At 48.7% G+C, this 21,912-nt stretch overlaps 1 protein-coding gene across 1 annotated transcript in view; it reads right to left on the minus strand.

The window, feature by feature from the left end:
* Positions 1-18,935, minus strand: part of LOC144241121 (uncharacterized) — a 61,911-nt gene extending 42,976 nt beyond the window's left edge. Inside the window, 5 exon segments of the mRNA XM_077775563.1 lie at positions 507-624; positions 2,125-2,192; positions 3,709-3,775; positions 5,872-6,052; positions 18,831-18,935. Coding sequence (XP_077631689.1) covers positions 507-624; positions 2,125-2,192; positions 3,709-3,775; positions 5,872-6,052; positions 18,831-18,922 — 526 coding nt within the window. The 5' untranslated portion in view covers positions 18,923-18,935.
* Positions 18,936-21,912: the final 2,977 nt, after the last annotated feature.

Genomic DNA, 21,912 nt, shown 5'->3' on the forward strand with positions numbered 1-21,912 from the left:
GAAGCGAACTGCTTAACTTCCCCATCTGTAAAATGGGGTGAGGACAGGATACACTTCCAAGCACTGAAGGATGAAATGAGTTACTGATTCTGAAGCGGTCACAGCGGCGTCCAGCATGTGGCAGGGGCTCAGGGCTGCTCGGACATGAGTTTGGGGGCGGTAGGCTTTCATTTTGAATTGTTTCAGGTCCCAGGTTTGACCCAAAAGCAGAAACTCGGGTTGTGGGCAGCGGACGGGAGCATGGGGCCCGGAGGAGGCGTGGGGAGACCCAGAACTAGTCCCAGCTCTTCTCTGGCTGCTGTGTGAACTTGGGTGGGTGGCTTGCCCTCTCGGGACCCCTGTCCACTCCTTTTATACAACGGACAAGCTGACAAGAACATGCTTCCAATAACCCATTTCTGTTACAAAGCTCAGGCTGTGTAGACAAAAGGGCTTTACAAAAAGACAAAGCTCTAGTTCCATTAGCTTTCTGGGCAGGGGTGAGGCTGGGAGCCGGGAGTCCTTACCTTCGCTGTCGAGCACCTCCTCATCCCTGCAGTCTATGGTGGAAGATCGGGGATTGTCCTTGTCGCAGTTCACCAGCAGGATGGCGCCTTGCCCGCGGGGGCCCCAGGTCCAGGTCCTCTGTGGACAGCCGAGACCGGGCACGTTCAAAAAAGCCGTGTGCGCCCTCCACCCCCACCCAGTGCCCCGATAGCCTTGTGCAGTTTACACATCTCGCTCCCACATCAGGNGGAGGGGCAGAGAGAGAGGGAGACACAGAATCCGAAACAGGCTCCAGGCTCTTAGCTGTCCACACAGAACCTGACGCGAGGCTTGAACCCACAAACCGTGAGATCATGACCCGAGCCGAAGTCAGACGCTTAACCAACTGAGCCACTCACGTGCCCCATACATCAGGTAATTCTTGAGTCCCAAGAGGGGATTGTCCCTGCTCCAAAAATCCCAAACAAATTCACCAAAAATGCAATTCATCTCCTCATAAAAAGGCCCCAAGAGGGGCACCTGGGTGGCTTAGTCAGTTAAGCATCCAACTCTTGACTTTGGCTCAGGTCATGATCTTACAATTTGTGGGTTCAAGCCCTGTGTCAGGCTCTGACAGCACGGAGCCTGCTTGGGATTCTCTCTCTCCCTCTCTCTCTGCCCCTGCTCCACAAATAAATAAATAAACTTTAAAAAGAAAAAGAGCCCAAGACAATAAAATTGATCTTAACAGCTTTAAAAACCTGTCTGATGGGCAAACCAAACTGAGCTAAATTTTGTGTCAAGATTCTAATCTAAATAGCTACTCTTACGTGAACTCTTAATTACTCATTCCCCAAAGTGTGGATACTATTCTTAGCAGTCAATTGCTGTCTGTCCAAAGATTAAAGCCAATTAAGGCGCCCCTCCCCGGAGGGATCTAATGCGATGATGTTCTGTTTGCAGGACAGGATTCACCCCCAGGGAGCGACTGGTATTGGGTGAGACATAAGCATGGAGCCCACTGGTCTGATGGTAATTCTTCCCTCTGCCCTCGGCTGACTCCACAGAGGGATCTTCCTCTTGGGACAGATCCTGTCCGTCCAGCATGCACACCAGCATTAAATCGTGCGGGAAGCTTTGGGATTTCAGGGACACCCTGAGTTTATCATCCGCAGCCCCCAGTTAGGACTGCCTGGATGCCTCACCTCTGCACACACAGCTCCATCTTTCAGCGACATACTTTCTCTGCCCGCACTTGACTCCTTCCCTCCCCTGCCCCCTGCCAGTTCTTCCTTTCCCGTCACTCTGGTGAGGGCACCATGGGAATCTCTCCCACCGGCCCAGAAAGCCCCAGGTGGGAGATTTATTTTTCTAATTTTTTGCCAGAGTTAAGAACTGCCAGCATTAGCTGGATGACTCTGTCATTTCCAATTTGTAGGACATCACATGCTCTGAACTCACAACTGGTGAAAATCTAGCTTTTGCAAGAGAGACGGGGAATATAGAAATCAAAATGGACACGGTGATTTGTAGTTTTCTTCTCTCCCTTCTTCTTCCTACAGGGACAGGCGGCCATTCCTGCCGTCACCAGCAGGGGGCGCCAGAGGAGAACCCAAAGGAGTTAGGGCGCATCGGGAGCGTCCACGGCCTTGAACGTACCTGGCCTTTCCGGGCTCGGGCAGGCTTCACGTTGCCAGTGCGGGAGATGTCGGCGCTCAACGAGATTTCTGCGGGCCCACCGAGTAAGAGGAGAGGGTTGGTGAAGGGACAAGATCAAGGCACTCAGCCTGGCCCGGGTGGATAATCCTTCCCCCCGGGAGATTGCCTGCACTGCGTAGCTTCAGAAGAGATACAAGTTCAAAGACACCCCCATGCCCCCCAAGAAGACGTTTGACGGCAACTCAGGAGACCTGGGGCTTCTGGCCACACCCATTTCCCTTTGCAGGGAGACTGGCCACAGCTCTGATGCCAACTGGACCCTATGTGTCTAGCCACCTTCAGGGCTTTGGAAAGAATTCCCAGCTGCCCCCAAGGGGATGCTTGCTGCAAGGATACCTCCCCGGGCCCCCAAAGACCTCTGGCCCCAACTCCAGCCCCCGGTGTCCTTGGGGTGAGGGGGACAGCCTCACCTGACTCTTCTTCATGTGTATTATGACTGTACTGGGGACAAATCACGGCCACAGACATACCCCTCTCTATGCAAATGTCAAGTCCGAGAAAGCATACACCTGTTTCTAAATCCCTCCCACCCTCATCGGCGCATGTGAGTGCACATGTAAGGTGTTATGTACAGCATATGTAATGACCTTGTGAGCTCAGTGTGAAGTTGACCTGGATGACCTTTTACACACACCCAGAGCCATGTAGCATTGTCGGGTCAGAACAGCAGAGAGTTTAATGCTCTCCATTTCCCGGCTCCCTCACTAACCAGCTGCAGGAACTTAGGCAGCTCTGTCTGTCTCTTGTGCCTCCATTTCCTCATCTGTAAAATGGGATATAACTACCAATTTCACTGGATTGTTGCACGGTTTAAATGTAAAGTCTTAGCACAGTGGCTGCTATAGAATTAGTGCTCTATTGTTCATATTATTTAAATGCATACCAATGAAATAAACATGTATTAATGAATGAAACTAATTCATTAAGGAATCTCATTAATGAAACGAAACCTGAAGTTTCCACATGTTGTTCGTATATTTAATGGACATGTAAGTGGTAATAACAATCTTATAAAATTACTGTTCATGATGAGGTCACATTAGAAAATATACTTTATTTAAAGAAGAATATTAAATAAATATGAGTCTGGGTGGATCATTGCTATGGCAGAATGGGAGCGATGGAAGGTAAGTCATGGTATGCGGGGAGCATTGGTTTATATATTATTGTATAAGACAGTGTCATCATCTACTTTCCTTATAAGTATTTGAGGTATCAAAAGGTGTAGAGACTCACATAGGGAAAATACATGTACCACTTCCTGAGTTGAGAAAAGATTAAGGTGTAATTGAACACTATGTAAATGCCCTCCTTCTTCCCCCAGTTGAATTTCTTTACAGCTCACTGATGGGGGAGGGAATGTTTGTGAAGCACCAGACATACGATCAGCTAGAAATCGTCCCTTTTTTCTGCTCAGACTAAAGTGAGATCCAGGGTGTAGTTTCTCCTGGAGTGATGCCTTGCACGGGTGTGTGTGTGTGTGGAGGGGGGCAGTGGCACCCCACGATCCTGTTCTTCACTTACCGACACCTGTGACATAGAGCAGGGCTTGGACCGGGCTGGTCTTGGGTCCATAGTATGAAATCTGAACCTAAAAGGCAGAGCAAACCATGAATGTCTTCTATTAGTCATTCAACAAACAGTAACTGGACCCCTGCTCTTTGCCAGCGCAGGGTGGGATGCTGAGGAGACAAGGAGGAGCAGGGAGTGGCCCCAGCCTGTAAGGAGCTCTCCAACTGGTGGGCGCCAAGGGGCCTCAAGTACTGGGGGACTCAGTCGGTTGAGGGTTCAACTTTGGCTCAGGGCATGATTTTGCAGGTGGTGGGTTCGAGCCCCTCATCGGGCTCCGTGCTAATAGCTGAGAGTCTGAAGCCTGCTTTGGATTCTGCATCTCCCTCTCTCTTTGCCCCTCCCCTGCTCGCGCGCACACTCTCTCTCAAAAATAGATAAACCTTACAAAATTAAAGAAAGAAGTGGGCCCTATGGGATCCCAGAAATGGAAGGGCTGAGTCCGCGGAGGCTGGATCAGGGGGTACACTGTGAGGCCGACCCTGGAAGAGGAGTAGGGGCTCCGGCCCTGGAGACGTGGTGGAGGAGGCCTCAGAGGGAGAGCAGGTTGTAAGCCCCTCCGGCAAGCAGAGGGCGAGCGGGGACCTAAAGAGCCCGACCTTGGAAAGGCTGGCGCCCCGAGCCCTCGGAGGGTCTGGGGAGCGGGGGTTTTAGACGCGAGATGGTCTCTTGGGGGCAGGTGCCTTGGAGACGAAGAAATACCAGCCCGCACATCCTTTCTCCCCATGCACCCCGCCCAAGGTTCAAAATCCAGGAAGAGTGGATCTGATTGGCCCGCCCTGGGGGGGGCGGGGAGAGGAGGGAGGGGGCGGAGCGTCAGGATTGACACTTGCAAGCAAAATGGCGAGGGGAGTTCCCCAAAGCAAATCCTCAGGGCTGTGACCACAGGAAGCCTTGCTCTGAGGGATGGACTGGGGTGTTTGGGTCTGTCCTGTGGATAATGGGGATCCAGGGAAGTGTCACAGCCACCGTGACCTCACGTCTAGACCATGGCATCAGCCTCCACACTTCTGCCTGGANCAGACTTGGTACCCCGTGGATGACAGGTTGTCACTGGTTTCCTGTTGCCCTCAGAAAATGAGGTGCTGCTGCCAAACCCTCTAATACTGGCTTCCTCTCTCCCCCACTTTCCTCTTCACCCTCTTTTCTTGCCGTGCACATCTTCTTCAGTTTCCCCAACACATGCCTGACCATCTCATCTATCGTGTGCACACCCACCGCAGAGCCCATGTAGAGTTCTCACTCCACTTTCCCTCTCTCAGGTGGGTCATTTCTACCATCCTTCAGCTTGCCACTTCCAGGAAGTTTTCCCTGATTGCACCCTCATGGACCTACTTTGATGTACAAACTCTCCACTCCGACAGCAGGCAACAACTTTCCATCCAAGGGGCAGACTGCCTGTCCTGTCCTGCTGGAAACAAGTACTCATGGGCCCAGAACCCCAGGGGGGGTTCCTCGTGAGCTTATCTACAGTTAAAGGGGATACAGTGGGTTGAACGGCTGTCCCCCCAAAAGATATGTCTTGGAACTTGTGAATGTGACCTTGTTTGGAAAAAAGGTCTTTGCAGAGGTAATTGTTAAGGGTCTTGGAAGGAGAGTGTCACGGATTATCCGGGGAGGCCTTAAATCCGCGACAAGTGTGATTTTGGACTCTGTCCTCCAGAAGGGATATATTTCTGTTGATTTAGGCCGATCGCTCGTGCCCATTCGGCCCAGCGCTTCCGAGGGCCGCTGGCTGTGGCCTCATACGCTCTCCACCATCCCGGTTGCTTCCCTGTAGTTTATCTAGGTTGTAAGCCCCGTGTGGTCTGCAGCCTCACCTGTCTTGACCCCTTCTGTACCCCCGGTGCCCGGCAGAGCCTGGCATGTAGGAGGTGAATAGTAAACACTTGCTGAATGGATGGACTGAGTCAAAGCCCTCACCTCCGCAAGCCCCTGGCTTCTCTGTATCTTGTGTGTGTGAGGCTGCTGGGGCTGGGACGGTTGTCACAGATATCCAGAGGGGAGGGAGCCCGGCCGGGCAGGGGCTGGGGGCCCACGCGGCACAGCCTGTGAGTAGCCACCCGCTGCGACCTGCTGACCTCCTTCCACGTCCCACACCGCAGCTGCCGCCCTCACCTTCTGGTCGCCTGTGCTGTCGCTGGCGGCTCTCATCCTCAGGCTCACCTCCAGGCTGGGGTCCAGGGACCACTTGGAGGAGCCCGTGGCTTTCTTCTTGGCTGGGGGGCCGAGGGCCACATCCACGACCACTCCTGGGGAGGCATTGATGCTGAAGGACGTGCAGCCCGTGGGGGCGGAGCTGTGGGAGAGACCGTTGGGGAGGACAGAGGGGCACAGTGAGGCAGGCCTGGGTCACCGCCGAGGCCCCAGCACTCTCCCTCCCCCCGCCCCCCAGCTGAAAAACACCGGAGGGCAGCCAGTGGGTGCTGACTGTGCGGGGGGGGGAAGGGGGGAGGTAGGGGAGCTTGTCGGGAGGTGGTGAGAAACTGACAGCAAAGGCCCCGAGCTGAAAGGCTTACACTTGAACTAGCAGAATCGCAGAGGGATGTGCACACCAAAGGCGCACACGCGGATGTATGCGTACAGCAGACAGCGTGCCCAGGGGTTTACACCACACAAGTGTGCACACAGAGGATTGTGCCCAGATAAACAGGCATACAGACCCCTGCTTCTAGAATAGGGCCGGCCGGTGCTCTAAAGGACCTTCCTCTTACGAAACAACTGGATTGTGATTAAAATAGACTATTTAGAGCATTGCTGAGATCGTGAGACATAGGGGAGATCTCCAAGGCCCCCTTCTGTGTGTGTACCTGCACACACACACACACACACACACACACACCACGTGCTTAAATTGAAGAACAACCAAAACAAGGAGAAGATGTTAAAGACATCCAGAAGGAAGAGTCAGATCATCCGTGACGGAGTAACTCTTAGTTTGAAAGCAAGCTTCTCAATAACAACAATAAAATCCAGAGGACACTTGAATAACATCTTCAAAGCATTTTGAAAAAATAACTGTTAACTTAGAACTGTGCACCCCACAACATTATATTTTATTAAAGGCATTTTTCAGACGAAGAAAAGGGCTATTTTAAAACCAACACACTTTTGGGGTGCCTGGGTGGCTCAGTAGGTTAAGCGTCCGACTTCGGCTTAGGTCATGATCTCACGGTTCGTGGGTTCAAGCCCCGCGTCGGGCTCTGTGCTGAGGAATAGCTCAGAGCCTGGAGCCTGTTTCAGATTCTGTGTCTCCCTCTCTCTCTGACCCTCCCCTGCTCATGCTGTCTCTATCTCTATCTCAAAAATAAATTAAACATTTAAAAAAAAAAAAACCAACACACTTTCACCAAAGCAACTTCTAAAGAGATCCTTTAAGAAAAATAGATCTAGGGGTGCCTGGGTGGCTCAGTCGGCTTTGGCCCAGGTCATGATCTCACAGTTCGTGGGTTCGAGCCCCATGTCAGGCTCTGTGCTGACAGCTCACAACCTGAAGCCTGGTTCTGATTCTGTGTCTCCCTCTCTCTCTGACCCTCCCCTGCTCATGCTGCCTCTCTCTCTCAGAAATAAATAAAACATTAAAAAAAAAAAGAAAAAGAAAAGAAAAATAGATCTGATCCCAGAAAAATTGGTCAGAGATGTAGGGAAGAATAGTAAGCAAATAAAACGGTAACTACTTTGATAAATTGAAACGAATATTGTCTGTATTTTAAAAAAGTTATGAAATACATGAATTGTGGGATTTAAAAAGGAGCAGACTATAAATTGGGAGGGCTAATGAGAGTCTAAGTAGTCTGAGGTACTTGATTAAAGATGGAATGAAGAGAGTGTTTAATTCTAGATTTTATAGAGTTAAAATTTTGTGAGTAACATTTAAAGTATTCACCAGAATAACAGAAATGGGGTTCATAAATTTCAACACATGCAAAAAAGGCATTACTAAAAAATGAACAGAAAAATTCCATTCAAAAAGGCAACGAAAGAGCAAAAAGGCAACAGAAAAAAAAATCGTACCAATAAAATTACAAACAAGACAAAAACAGATCAAATATATAAATAATCAAAACAAATATCAATGTATCAATGTTACTAGTTCAAAGAGAGTTGAGTTAAAGAAACAAAACTCAGCTATGTGATATTTATAAACAACACACCTAAAATATAAGGATCCAGAAAAGATGAAGTTTAAAGAAAAGGAAAAAGCATACATTAAGCCAATACTGACCAAAAGAGAGTTGGGGTGGGTATATTAATATCAAACTAAATTTTTGTTTGTTTGTTTTATTTTATTTGTTTGTTTGTTTTAATGTTTATTTATTTTTGAAAGAGATAGGACATGAGCAGGGGAGGGGCAGAGAGAGAGAGAGGGAGACACAGAATCCAAAGCAGGCTCCAGGCTCTGAGCTGTCAGCACAGAGCCTGAGGCAGGGCTTGATCCCACAACCTTGGGATCATACCTGAGCTGATATCAAGAGTCAAAAGCTCAACACAGTGAGCCACCCTGGAAACCCTAGATGAAAAACACACTATTAGCAATAGGATCACAGCCTTATAATTTAAGGTTCTACTCACTTAGAAGATGTTCTAAACTTGTATGCACTGAATAACATAGCCCCAGTATACATATAAGGCAAAATTTGATGGAAATACTGGGAGAAGATAGCAAACCCATCATCACAGTTAAAGACTTCAAGTATTCTTTCTCAATTAACAATGGATTAAGCAGACAAAAAATTAGTAACATGATTAACAAGCTTGGTTGGTGGCCATATATAGAATTCTTTGCTCCACAACTAGTGAATATACATTTTCCCAAGCAAACTGCACATGGATAACCAAAAAACATTAATCACATAATTGGCCATCAAAATAAGTGCAACAAATGTTAAAGGATAGGTCACATACAGTGTAGGTAGCATATTCTTTGATCAGAATGTAACTAAGTTAGGAGTCACTAACATAAAGTCCATCTTTAAAAGTCCCATACATTTGAAGGGTGCCTGGGTGACTCAGTTGGTTAAGCTTCTGATTTCAGCTAAGGCCATGATCTCACAGTTTGTGGATTTGAGCCCCCATATTAGGCCCTGTGATGACGGCTTCGGATTCTGCTCCTCCTCTCTCTGTCCCATCCCTGCTCACTCTCTCTCTCTCTCTCTCTCTCTCTCTCTCTCTCTCAAAAATAAATAAAACATCTAAAATTTTTACCAATAAAAGTCCCATACATTTGGAAATTTAAAAACCAGACTTCTAGATAACTTACAAGTCAAAGGATAATTAAAAGAAATTAAATAATAATACATAGAACAGAACAATAGTTAATATGCTATATTTAAAAACTTTTGGGGGAGCTAAAGATGTTGCTTTGTGCCTTAAGTGCCTATATCTTCAAAAAGAAGAGAAAGGCTAAAAAGTAAGTATATAGAAAAAAGTAGAAAAATAAAATAGAATGTCATTTCCCAAAATAAAGAAAATAAAGATGGTGGAAATCTGAACTATAAAGCAAGTAAATCAACAAAGCCAAAATAGACTAAAACAACTGATAAACCTCTGGCAGGATTGATCAAGGATAAAAAAATTTGAAAAGTGAAAAAGAAACATCACTACAGGCAAAACAGATTATTTTGTAGATAGTTGATAAAAGGTAACAAAAAAGTTACAGCATGATTATCTGCAGCCTCCCCCAAACATTTTAAAATTTAAATTCAAAAGAAATACTAAGGGGCACCTGGGTGGCTTAGTCGGTTAGGCTTCCGACTTGCACTTGGGTCATGATCTCGTGGTTCGTGGGTTCGAGCCCCACGTCGGGCGCTGTGCTGACTGCCAGCTCAGAGCCTGGAGCCTGTTTCAGAGTCTGTGACTCCCTCTCTCTCTGACCCTCCCCCTGCTCATGCTGTCTCTCTCTCTCTCTCTCCTAGAAATAAATAAAAACATTAAAAAAAAAAAGAAATACTAAGAATTTAATAAGATAGGGAGGTGGAGAGGCAAATTCAGTTGCATTTCTGTACACCTGCAATAAATAGTTATAACAAAAAATAATTTTAAAAAGCAGATGTAATTTACATGAGGAAAAACACTGTAAAGTACCTATAGAATAAATGTAGCAAAAGATGTGTAAGGATTTTATGGAGAAAAACAAAGCTACTGAAAGCTTTAGAGAAGACCCAAATTAATAGAAAGACATACCACAAACATGGTTAGGAAGGCTTAATATCATTAAGATGTGAATTTGCTCCAGATGAATTTATCATTTCAATGGAATTCCAAGGCTTTTCATAGAACTTGACAAGTTGATTCCAAGATTTATGCAGAAAACCAAGGGGCTAAGATAATAAAAGCAAAAGGTGAAGGACTTGCTCCACCAGGTGTGAATTACCAGAAAGCCAAGATGGCGCTATAACGGCTCACGCAGGGACAAATTAGTTGTAACTTAAGAGAGATTCTCCTTGATCTGTGACTCAGTGGTCTACCTGGGCAAAGCAAGATTATGTAAGATTGTGTCAATGGTGCTGGGACAATTGAATGCCCATATAGAAAACAGTGAAATTGGATAAATAATTAAATTGATCCCATCCTCACACCATATACAAAAACAATATCCAGGGGGATTTAAGACTTAAAGATGAAAGGCAAAAATTTGAATTTTTTTTAAAAATAGATTTTGTGTTTTAGAGAAATTTTCGGTTGACAGCAAAATTGAGAGGTAAAGAGATTTCCCAGGTAGCTCCTGCTCTCTGCCCGCACACGGCCTCACCCATTATCAGCATCAGCCACTGGAGTGTATGTTCATTAGAATTGATAGGCCTCCACTGAAAGATCATAATCACCCAAAGCCCACAGTTAACATTACATTTCACTCTCAGTGTTGTACATTCTACGATCTTAAACAAATGTTTGCATAATGATAGGTGTCCACCATGATGGTGTCCACACAGAGTAGTGTCATTCCCCTGAAAATCCTGTGCTCTGCCTATTCCTCCTTCCTCCCAAACCCTGGCAACCACTGATTTTTTACTGCTGCTATAGTATTGTCTCTTCCAGAATGTTATATAGATGGGGTCATATAGTAGACTTTCTTCAGATTGGCTTTTTTTTTAGAAATATGAATTTAAGTTTCCTCCATGTCTTTTCATGATTTAATATCTCACCTCTTTTTTAAAATTTTTTAATGTTTTATTTATTTTTGAGAGAGAGAGAAAGACAGCGTGAGCAGGGGAGGGTCAAAGACAGAGGGAGACACAGAATCTGAAGCAGGCTCCAGGCTCTGAGCTAGCTGTCAGCACAGAACCCAACGCGGGGCTCGAACACACGAACTGTGAGATCATGACCTGAGCCGAAGTTGGATGCCTAACCAACTGAGCCACACAGGTCCCCCTACATATTTATTTTTGAGAGACAGAATAAGAGAGAATCCCAAGCAGGGTCTGCACTTATGGTGCAGAGGCTTAATTCTATATTCCATTGTCTGGATGGACCACAGTTTATTTATCCATCCACCTACTGAAAGACTTCTTGGTTGCTTCTGAGTTTTGGCAATAATGAAGAAAGCTCCTATAAACATCTGTGTGCAAATTTTGTGTGGACATAAGCTTTTTTTATTTTTTTAAATGTTTATTTATTTTTGAGAGACGGAGACAGAGTGTGAGTGGGGGAGGGGCAGAGAGAAAGGGAGACACAGAATCGGAAGCAGGCTCCAGGCTCTGAGCTGTCAGCACACAACCCGACGCAGGGCTCAAATTCACCAACCGTGAGATCATGACCTGAGCTGAAGTCAAATGCTTAAACGACTGAGCTGCCCAGGCACCCTTGGGGTGTGGACATAAGTTTTCAAGCCTTTCGGGGAAATACCAAGGAGTGGAATTACTGGTCTGTAAGGTTTCGTAGGAAACCACCAACTGTCTTCCAAAGTGGCTGTACCATTTTGCATTTTCACCAGCAATGAAATGAGAGTTCCTATTCTTCCACATCCTCACCAACACTGGGTGTTCTCAGTGTTCTGGATTTTGGCCATTCTGCTAGGTGTGGAGTGGCATCTCATGGTTGTTTTATTTTTCATTTCCCTGATGACATATCTTGTGGAGCATCTTTTCACATGCTTACCTGCCGTCTGTGTATCTTTTTCTGGTGAGGTATCTGTTAAGATCTTTAGCCCATTTTCATCCAGGTTGTTTGTTATTGTTTTAAGAGTTTTTTGTATGTTTTGGATAACAATCCTTTATCAGATGTATCTTTTGTAAATATTTTCTCCCAGTCTGTGGTTTGTCTTTCTATTCACTTGACAGTATTTTTAAGAGCAGAAATTTTAAATGTTAATGAAGTCCAACGTGTCAATTCTTTCTTTTTGTGGATTATGCCTTTGATGTTGTATCTAAAAAGTCATTGCCAAACCCAAGTTCATCTAGATTTTCTCTTATATTATCTTCTGAGGATTTTATAGTTTTATGTTTTACAGTTAGGTCTGAGGCCAGTTCTTAGTTAATTTTTGTGAAGTCTGTGTTTAGACTCCTTTTTTTTGGAAGGGGATGTCTAGTTGTTCCAGAACTATTTGTTGAAAAAACTACCTTTCCCCCCATTGTGTTGCTTTTGCTTTTTGGTCAAAGGTCAGTTGACTGTATTTATGTGAATCTATTTCTGGGCTCTCTATTCTGTTCCATTTATTTATTTCCCTATTCCTTTGCCAATACCACACTGACCTGATTACTGTAGCTTTATAAGAAGGCTTTGTAATATAGTGTCAGTCCTCCAACTTTATTCTTCTCCTTTAATACTCTGATGCCTATTCTGAAATTTTTTTTTACCTTTCCATATAAGCTTTAGAATTAGTTTGTTGATATCTACAAAATGGGATTACATTGAATCTATAGATCAAGTTGGGAAGGACTGACATCTTGACAATATTGAATCTTCCTATCCATGAACATGGAATATCTCTCCATTTATTTACTTCTTTGATTTCTTTTATCAGAGTTTTATAGTTTCCTCATGTAGGCTTTGTTAGATTTATACCTAAGTGTTAAGTTTGGGGGAGAGTGCAAATATAAACGGTATCATGAAATTTCAAATTTCACTTGTTTGATGGTGATATGCAGGAAAATGATGGACTTTTCTACATTAACACAGCCTTGCCATAGTTTTAGAAGGTTTGTTTTTTGTGTTGTTGTGGTTGTGGTTAATGCATTTGGATTTTCTGCATAGATGATCACATTATCTGCAAATGAAGACAGGCTTATTTCTTTCTTTCCAACTTGTATCTCTCTTTTTCCCTTTCTAGTCTCATTACACTTTCTAGGAATTTTAGTATGACGATGAAAAGCATTGGTAAGAGGGGACATCTTTGCCCTGCTCCTGATTTTAGTGGGAAAGCTGCAAACTTCTCACCATTAGGTGTGATGTTAGCTGTAGACTTTTTGTAAATAGTCTTTATCAAGCTGAGGAAATTCCCCTCTAAATTTACTGAGAGTCTTATCATAAAACATAAAACAGGTGTTTGCATCTTTTAAAAGAAGATGTTGGGGTGCCTGGGTGGCTCAGTTGGTTAAGCGTCTGACTTTGGCCCAGGTCATGATCTTATGGTTTGGGGGTTCGAGCCCTGCATCAGGCTCCGTGCTGACAGCTAGCTCAGATCCTGGAGCCTCCTTCAGATTCTGTGTCTCCCTCCCTCTCTGACCCTCCCCTGCTCATGCTGTCTCTCTCTCTCAGAAATAAATAAAACATTAAAGAAAAAAAGAAGATGTTGCAGGCATTTTTATACCCTTTCTTAAAACACAAAATAAACATGAAAGAAAATATGGTAAGTTCAACTAAATGAGAATAAATATCTTCTGTTTATCAAAAGACACTATAAAGTGAAAAGACTAGCATAATCTAAGGAGAAGACATTCATGACACAAAACCAAAAAGGCTTAGCACACACAATATGTAAAGGACTCGGGCTACTCAATATGAAAAGGACAGATAACTCAGTAGAAAAAAAGACATAAACAGGCATTCACAGAGGTTGAAACAGACAAGGATGATAAATATGTGAAGACACACTCCATCTCACTAATAAGTTAGTAAATGAAAGTATCCAGGCCAGAGTGGGACAGGGTATACACTGACCTGACTCGTATAAAATAATGCTACAGACAGTATGGTTCAAAGTCAACTCTAACACACTGCTTATGGGGGTGTGAAGTTAACCACTCTGTAAAACAACGGGGTGTGCTCCGATAAAGTCACACATGGGCCCTCAAAGCCAGCAATTCCACCGCTAGGCAGACACCCCGGGGCACCCCTGACATGTGTACCGCAGGAGACACATCTGAGAGCGCTCCGAGCAGCCCTTTCTGTAGCCGCGAGTGACCCACAGACAGTGGAGGAACTAGGAGGCTCCCTGGGGAGGTAGGGCTCACTCCACAAGCTACAAGGACATGAGTGTCATGATTGCGTTTTCCATCTTTATTTTCGTCGCAAAGTTTTTAGTCCCTGTATCAAAAGGGGTGTGTATTCCTTACTGAGGATTAGGAAAGCACGTGATAGGCAGACTCCGAACACGGCCCCCAACAACCCAACGCCTGGTGCTCATGCTCTCCTGTAATCCCTCCTCCTGAGGGTGGGAAGGGCCTAGTGATGGCCTTCCAACCAATGGAAAGTGGCAAAAGCAATGGGTTGTCACTTCTGTGGTGAGGTTACAAAAGACCCTTTCTCTCTCTGCCTCCCCCCACCGGCTTCCTCACCTGGATGAAGTGAGCCGCCGTGTTGTGCGCTATGGCGAGGCCCCCGAGGCAGATAACCCAGGGAGGCGTCCAGCCAGCCGCCAGCAGGGAACTGAGGCCCCCAGTCCACCAGCCCACGGGGAACTGAGTCCAGCCAACAACCACGTGAGGAGGCTTGGAAGCAGCCTGCTAACATGACTTCGGTCTCACTGACAGCTGGACGGTGTCTAGGTGTCCCCACTGGGACCCCGAAGCAGAGGACCCAGGAAGCCACACAGGACTCCTGCCCCACAAGCACCGTGAGAGAACAGGCAATATTGTTCAAGCCACTGGGTTTGGGGGCAATTTGTCTCACGGTGATAGATAACTAATATGAGGCTAACAAGGAAGGAGGGGAGAGGCAGAAAGAGAGAGGAAGGAAGGAGGGAAGGAAGGAGGGAAGAAAGGAGAGAAGGAAGGAAAGAAGGAAGTGAGGAGGGAGGGAAGGAAGGGAAGAAAGGAAGGGAGGGAGGGAGAAGAGAATGGAATCTTACCAACTTAGAGACAATCATTGACATTTTGTTGGTTGTTTTTTTTTAATGTTTTATTTATTTCTGAGAGAGAGAGAGAGACAGCGTGAGCTGGGGAGGGTCAGAGAGAGAGGGAGTCACAGAATCTGAAACAGGCTCCAGGCTCTGAGCTGTCAGCACAGAGCTTGACGCGGGGCTTCAACCCACGAACTGCGAGATCATGACCTGAGCCAAAGTCGGACGCTTTACCGACTGAGCCACCCAGGCGCCCCAATCATTGATATTTTGATATTTTCTTCAGGAGATGAATTTTTAAAATAAACATTTAAAAAAATGTTTATTTATTCATTTTGAGAGCCAGTACATGTGTGCGCAAGCAGGGGAGGGGCAGAGCAGGGGGCGGGAGAGAATCCCAAGCAGGCTTCCCACCGTCAGCACAGAGCCCAACATAGGGCTTGATCCCACAAACAGTGAGATCCTACAAACAGTGAGATCATGACCTGAGTCGAAACCATGAGTTGGACCCTTAACCGACTGAGCCCCCCAGGGGTCCCAGGAGGAGATAAAGGTTTGCAGTAAGTGTTGAAGAACCAAGGAGAAGCGACGAAGAAAGACACACCTTTCCCCCAACACTCTCCTGGTCTCTGCTCCCCAATTCCCTTCTGTGGGCTGCTCACCCTGGCGCCAGCCCTCACGCCATCCGGCAAAGTCAACCGCAAGTTCTTAGCCTCCAGGGACAGCGAGCTGGGCATCACCGGAGCGGGACAGGAGAGGGACACACTGTGTGTTCGGGACGGCAGGAAAATGAACCAGGGGTTCAAACACAAACGGAAAGGCCGAGACGGGGGGCCAAGGGGGCTGCACGCGGCACCGGGCTGGCGGTGTGTCCCCCTCGCCTCGCTCTGCCCCACGTGGCTTCCTCGCCAGGGGTGGGACGATGGGTGTGGACGGGCAGGTCTGCCACCTCCCGGGGCCCTAGAGCCACCCTGTCTGCCAGATGGGGAAACTGAGGCTCAGAGCAGTGAAGTTCAGCTGGGAAGTGGCACCACAGGGATTGGACCTGGGATGTGCGTTCCTTCCTTCGGCTGTTTTTCAGACCCTCTCAGATCCCTAAACAAGGGGCTTTCATAAGCTTAGAGGGTCTTTCACTGTGGGTGGGGGGGAGCTGCTGTGCGTGGTGCTTTAAGACAACCCAGAGCTGGTCTCCAAGTAATTTCTACGAGCCTCTGCAGAGGCAGCAGCGCGAGCTGGAGCCCAAGACAGCGCCCTCATCGCTTCAACTCAGCATCCAGTATTTCCTTCCCTACGACTTGGCATGCCTTGTGTAACTTTGAATCCTCGCCACAACCCGGCAAGGTAGATGTTAGTGTTCCCATTTTACAGATGGGTACTCTGAGGCTCAGAGACTTGCTTATGCTCCCTGCAGTCACATTGAACGGTTCCCTGTTGAGAAGGAGACACTGGGAGGAAGAGGAGACGCCCCCTGACTGTGGCGTCAGAGCGCCCACCATCTTTGTGTGGTTGGTGACTTCTGGACACCGCCCCCACCCCATGCTGGGCCTTCTGAGCCCTCTGGAAGCTGCGTGAGCTCCACCAGCCAGGCTGCAGTGCCCAGCGAGGCGACCCCACAGCCCACGGAGGTGGTGTGTGCTACAGATGCAGTGTGAGTTTGGGGTCAGACAGTCCTGGGTTTGAATTTCCTGGCTTTGCCTCCTTCATTTTGCATGACCTTGAAGCCTCAGTTTACTCATCTCTAAAATGGGCATGATGATAGTGTTACTCTGCAGGGTTTCTGGATTGGAAATCACCGAAAGAAGGACCCGGCTCGTAAGAGCAGGGATCATGATTCCTCCCTGACGCCAGCCACAGGCACCACAGAAAGCCCTCGACGGGTTTCAATATTCATCTTCGATCTGTGGACTTTTGTTTGAATATAACCAGTGTATTTCCCATTGCAGGAAAAGACCTTTCCAAACGCAGAATGGGAATCACAAGCAGCGTTTGTTAAGAGCAGCCCTGGGTCTGCTCCTGCCTCTACAACTCTGTCTTTTTTTTTTTAATTTTTAAAAAATGTTTTTTTATTTTGAGAGAGAGAGAGAGCAAGGGAGGGGCAGAGAGGGAGAAGGAGAGAGAGAATCCCAAACAGGCTCCGNATTTTGAGAGAGAGAGAGAGAGAGCAAGGGAGGGGCAGAGAGGGAGAAGGAGAGAGAGAATCCCAAACAGGCTCCGCACTGTCAGCACAGAGCCCAACGTGGGGCTCGAACTCATGAGCCGTGAGATCCTGACCTGAGCCGAAACCAAGAGTCAGATGCTGAACCGACTGAGACACCCAAGCGCCCCCACCCCTGTGTCTCTAACCCTGGGGACCCAGAGCCCAGGAGCAGAGGGCAGGGGCTGAGCTAAGCGGTGGGAGGTATGCAGGGGCTGGGCGGGGGGTCAGGGGGGCTGTGCTGGGGAGGAGGGCGTGCTAATCCCATCTGTGTTTCAGGAAGAGAACTCAAGCAGCAGTCAACGTGGTGGCTGCACAGGAAATGGGATGAAGGTGCTCACAGGGGTGGGGGCTGCTGTCAAGGGCAGGTAAGAAGGGAGAGGGAAGGTTCCCAGAGCCAGGCTGCCTGGGTTTGAATCCTGACTCCCTCACCTCTGAGCTGTGTGACTTTGGGAGGCTTACTTAACCTCTCAGAGCCTCAGCTTCCTCTTCTATAAAATGGGAAGGACACCATTGCCTGCCTTCATAAGGCTGTTGAGTGGGTTATGTGCCGGCAGGGGATGTAAATCTCAGCCATTATTGTGTGAGATGTTCAGAGGGTGGAATGACAGGACTCAATTCTCCCTGAAGGAGGAGCTCACTCTTGGAGGGGTCAGGGGGGCTCAGATGACATCAATTTCTTTTTTTCCTCCACCTGTCAGCCTCCTCCTTCCCCTGCACATCTCCAGGAGCCCCCCCCCANAGCGAAAGTTGGATGCTTAACCGACTAAGCCACCCAGGCGCCCCTAAGGAAATGTTCCAGACAGTCCTGTGGACACCATTCCAGATCCCAGATGTCCAGCCTGGGGGGGAGGAAGCCGGGGAGGCCACTACTACTACTAATAACGACACCAACCACGTGCACCTGCCGAGCATCCCTAGGCCATATCTTATTTAACCAGACCTGGGGCAGGCTTGGCACATAGTAGGTGTTCAGCTGGTATTTGCTGGATGAATGAATGGATGGATAGATGAATGAGTGAATGAACAACCACTAGCACTATGTCCAGCTCTGTGCTGAGTCCTTACACGCTTTCATGGTCTTTCACCTTTAATCCCTCTAACCACCCTATGGAGTGGATATTATCCGCATTTCACAGATGAGGAAACTGAGGCTCAGTCGGCCGGCCAAGGCCACCCAGCTGGCCGACATCAGGGCCAGGTTTCCTGCCTCAGCCCCTCCCATGCCAGAGCCTGTCCAATCACAGGCATGTTATTACGCACACGTGGAGGGAGGCTCGGCTGAGAGGTGGGTGTTAACAAACCGCCCCATGAACCAGGTGTGGGTCATGAAGTCCGGGGCCCAGCCTTCCTTCCAGGGCACGCCTGCTGTGTGATCTTAGGCGAATCACAGACCCTCTCTGAGCTCCATTGCCTCAACGGCGGAGAAAGCAGAGGGTCCTGTCTGCCCTGTGAGAATTCATTTATGGCGAAGCCCTGGGGAGCCCTCACCTTGAGTCCAGGCATGTCCCTGGGCCACTCCGGTCTCACCGCTCCAGGCTCTCCCTCGGCGGCAGCTACAGAGACTGCAGCCCGAGGGCCAAGCCACCCCTACGTCCTGTGTTGGCAGAACCTGCTCATCAAGCATCACTGGACACCCCCCCCCCTCCGAACGCCCCCACCCACCTGCACACATCCAGCTGAGTTTCGGTGCCCAGGACACACACGGCATAGGTGGGCTGCTCTGGGGCCACGTGGATCACGGTGCCTTGGGCCATAGTCCCGCCAGCCGGTCCCCCCAGCTGCAGGAAGCCCCTTGGCTCGTTCCTTTATAGCATCCCAGGGAGCCATGAGTCAGCACCTGTGGTTTGCGGGCCAGCGGCTCAGCCCTCCCCACTCAGGCCCGGGGCGTGCCCTCCCACCCTCCTCAGCCCCGGAGCTGCCCTGCCCTCGACCTGAGTGTCCATCCAGAATCACGGCACCAGAGCTGTGGGTCTCCTGGGAGGGGCGGGGGGTGGGGCGCGCGGAGCCCCGTGCGTGCCTGGGTCCATCCAACCTTCCCGCACCGTGCTCAACACGGGTAGAGAGAGGAGGAGGCGAGAAACGCAGGGAGCTCGGGAGATTGTCGCGAGGAGGTCACAGCTGGCTCCCCGGCTGGGTCACGCTCGTGACGGCCCACCTTCTGTGTGCCTGGCAGCTGTCTGCCCCTCACAGGGAATGACCCACTGAGGCAGGCCCGTGGGGGAAACACGGCACCTCTCTGAGGCCAGTATCATTATTATTCCCATTTTACAGAAGAAACTGAGGCACAGAGAAGCTAAATAATACTCCCAGGGCTCCATAACCCACATAGAGGAGCCTTCTTGAGGCTCAAAGCCCATTTCCCGTGCCAGCAGATGATGGGGCCCGACCTGACGCTCTGCTCCATCCACACTGCTCCTTGCACACAGCAGGTCTTAATAAACCCAATTTCTCCAGCTCCTCATAGGGTTAGGACTAGTCTGAGTTTTGGAGGGAAGCTGGGGGAGGAGGCTGTCGACTGTCAGACTCGAGAAGGCCCTCGCCACCAGATCCAGTCATCCTGTGGTCAGGAGACTAGGCACAGAGAGGGCTATGACATGCCCACACTCACACAGCAAGTCAGCGGCAGGGCTAGGCTCTACCCCCAAGCCTTAGGTCTCCTGGAGTAGTTTTCTTTTTTCCCCTTTTTCTCCCCCTTTTTGCTTCAGCGTTTTGGGGTTTACATTTGCTATGAATAAGCTACAGAGAGAAGAAGCCCAAAGCACTTGTGTTAATTCAATAAATACTTATTGATTGCTTACTGTTTGCCAGGCACTGTTCTGGGCACTGAGGACACAAAATGAACAAAACAGACAAAAATCTTGCTTTTATGGAAACTTTTTTTCAATAGAAAGAGACAGCAAGCGGGCAATAAATATAATAAGTGAGCTATATAATGTGTTAGCATTGTGGAAAGATGCAACAGTAGGGCAGGGCGAGGGGTGGATTGCAATTTCAAAAAAGGTGATCAGAGGAGGTGACATCTCAGCCGATTTGAGGAAGGTAACAAGGTGGATATTTGCGGGGAGAACATTCTGGGTTGAGGAACCGGCCAACAAGTGCAAAGGCCCTGAGGCAGGGACGTGCCTGGAGGGTTCAAGAAAGGGCAAGGAGGCCAGTGTGGCTGGAATGCAAAGGGAGGGTGGNCATGGGGACATTTGAGCAGAGCAGGCCCACGGTCTCATGGCTCTGGCTGCTGCGGGAGAGTCAGCCGCAGGGAGGGCAGCGAGGAGGCTGCCGGCGTCCGGCAGGTGGTAGCTGGTGGGGTCGGGCCGGCGTGGTGGTAGTGGAGGAGGTGAAAAGCAGTCAGGTTCCGGACACAGCCTGACAGTACAGCCGACAGAATTCGCACATGGGCCAGATGGGGGCATCCAGAAAAGCGAGGAATCTAGAACTCCAAGTTCCGGTGGGGACCTGAGCCCCCGGAGGGATAGACCTGGCACCGACTGAGGGGGGAGGGCTGGGGAGGCGTGGCTCTCGGGAGTTTGGTCCCGTCCATGCCGAGTGTGAGCTGAGTGTGAGCTGCCTACTTGAGTCGTGTGGGGATGCCCCATGGGCCGCTGGACACGATTCCGGAGTTTGAGAGGATAGGGCTTGGAAATGACAAGTTTGTGGCACGTCAACATCTAGAGCTTCTGTAGGGAATGAGTGTGGACGCAGACGCCCAGGACCCACCAGAGAGGCCACCAGCAGGATGGGAAACAAAAGAGGGTGTGTTATTGTTATTTGCTATTTCACAGGGTTGCGGTGAGAGACCAGCCTGTAACACACATGTTTCCACACACACGAGCGGGGAAAGCAGCATTTCTGCACTCACGTGGCCTTGCGTGGCAAGGCAGGGATGAGAGGCTCTGCGGTGGGCAGGGGGGCTGAGGGCAGATGGACCTGGGGGGGTAGTTCAGGCACCACCCGCACCGGTTGCACCATTGCATGGCCACTTCCTGTCTTAGCTCGGCTGCCGGAACAAAATACCCCAGGCTGGGGGCCTTAAACAACAGAAATATATTTTCTCACAGTTCTGGAAGCTGTAAGCCCTGGATCATGGCATCAGCATGGTGGAGATCTGGTGCGGACCTTCCTTCTAGTCTTCTCACTGTGCATGTGGCGCGAGGAGAGAGAAGGAGGGAGACAGAGAGATACAGACAGAGTTAGTTCTCTGGTGCCTCTACCCTCATGATTCATCTAACCTCAATTACCTACCAAAGGCCCCTTCTACCACCCTGAAGGTTAGACCTTCAACATATGGATTTTGGGGGAGCCATGGTTTAGTCCACAGCAATGTTGGATGTGAAAGGCTGTCTGCAGATTCCTGGTGTATAAACCGTGTTGTGATACACTAATTGTGTCCATGTCTGTGGCTATTTGCAGGGATTTCATGAGTTGATCTTTGCTCCTCTTCATTCTCTTACAGGGCATTTTGGTTTTTACCTGAAATTTGCTACAGCTTATGATTATGTGTGTGTGTTTAAATGTCTATCCTCCACTCAGCCATGAGAACAGGGCCTCTATAGATCTTGGCTGCACCCCCCATGCCTAGAATAGCTTCTGATTCATCATAGGTGCTCACTAAACACTATGGCTGAAGACTGCGGTGTTCTCCGGCACCCAGCCTGGCACTGGATGCTGGCGTGGGGCCGCTGAGGACAGCTTCCTGAGAGGATCCTTCAGAACCTGGCCTGTTATCTCCAAAATGGCATTGACCTTGGAA

Source organism: Crocuta crocuta, unplaced genomic scaffold, assembly GCF_008692635.1.
Source record: "Crocuta crocuta isolate KB4526 unplaced genomic scaffold, BGI_CrCroc_1.0 scaffold127, whole genome shotgun sequence".
In the NCBI taxonomy this organism is placed as follows: domain Eukaryota; kingdom Metazoa; phylum Chordata; class Mammalia; order Carnivora; family Hyaenidae; genus Crocuta; species Crocuta crocuta.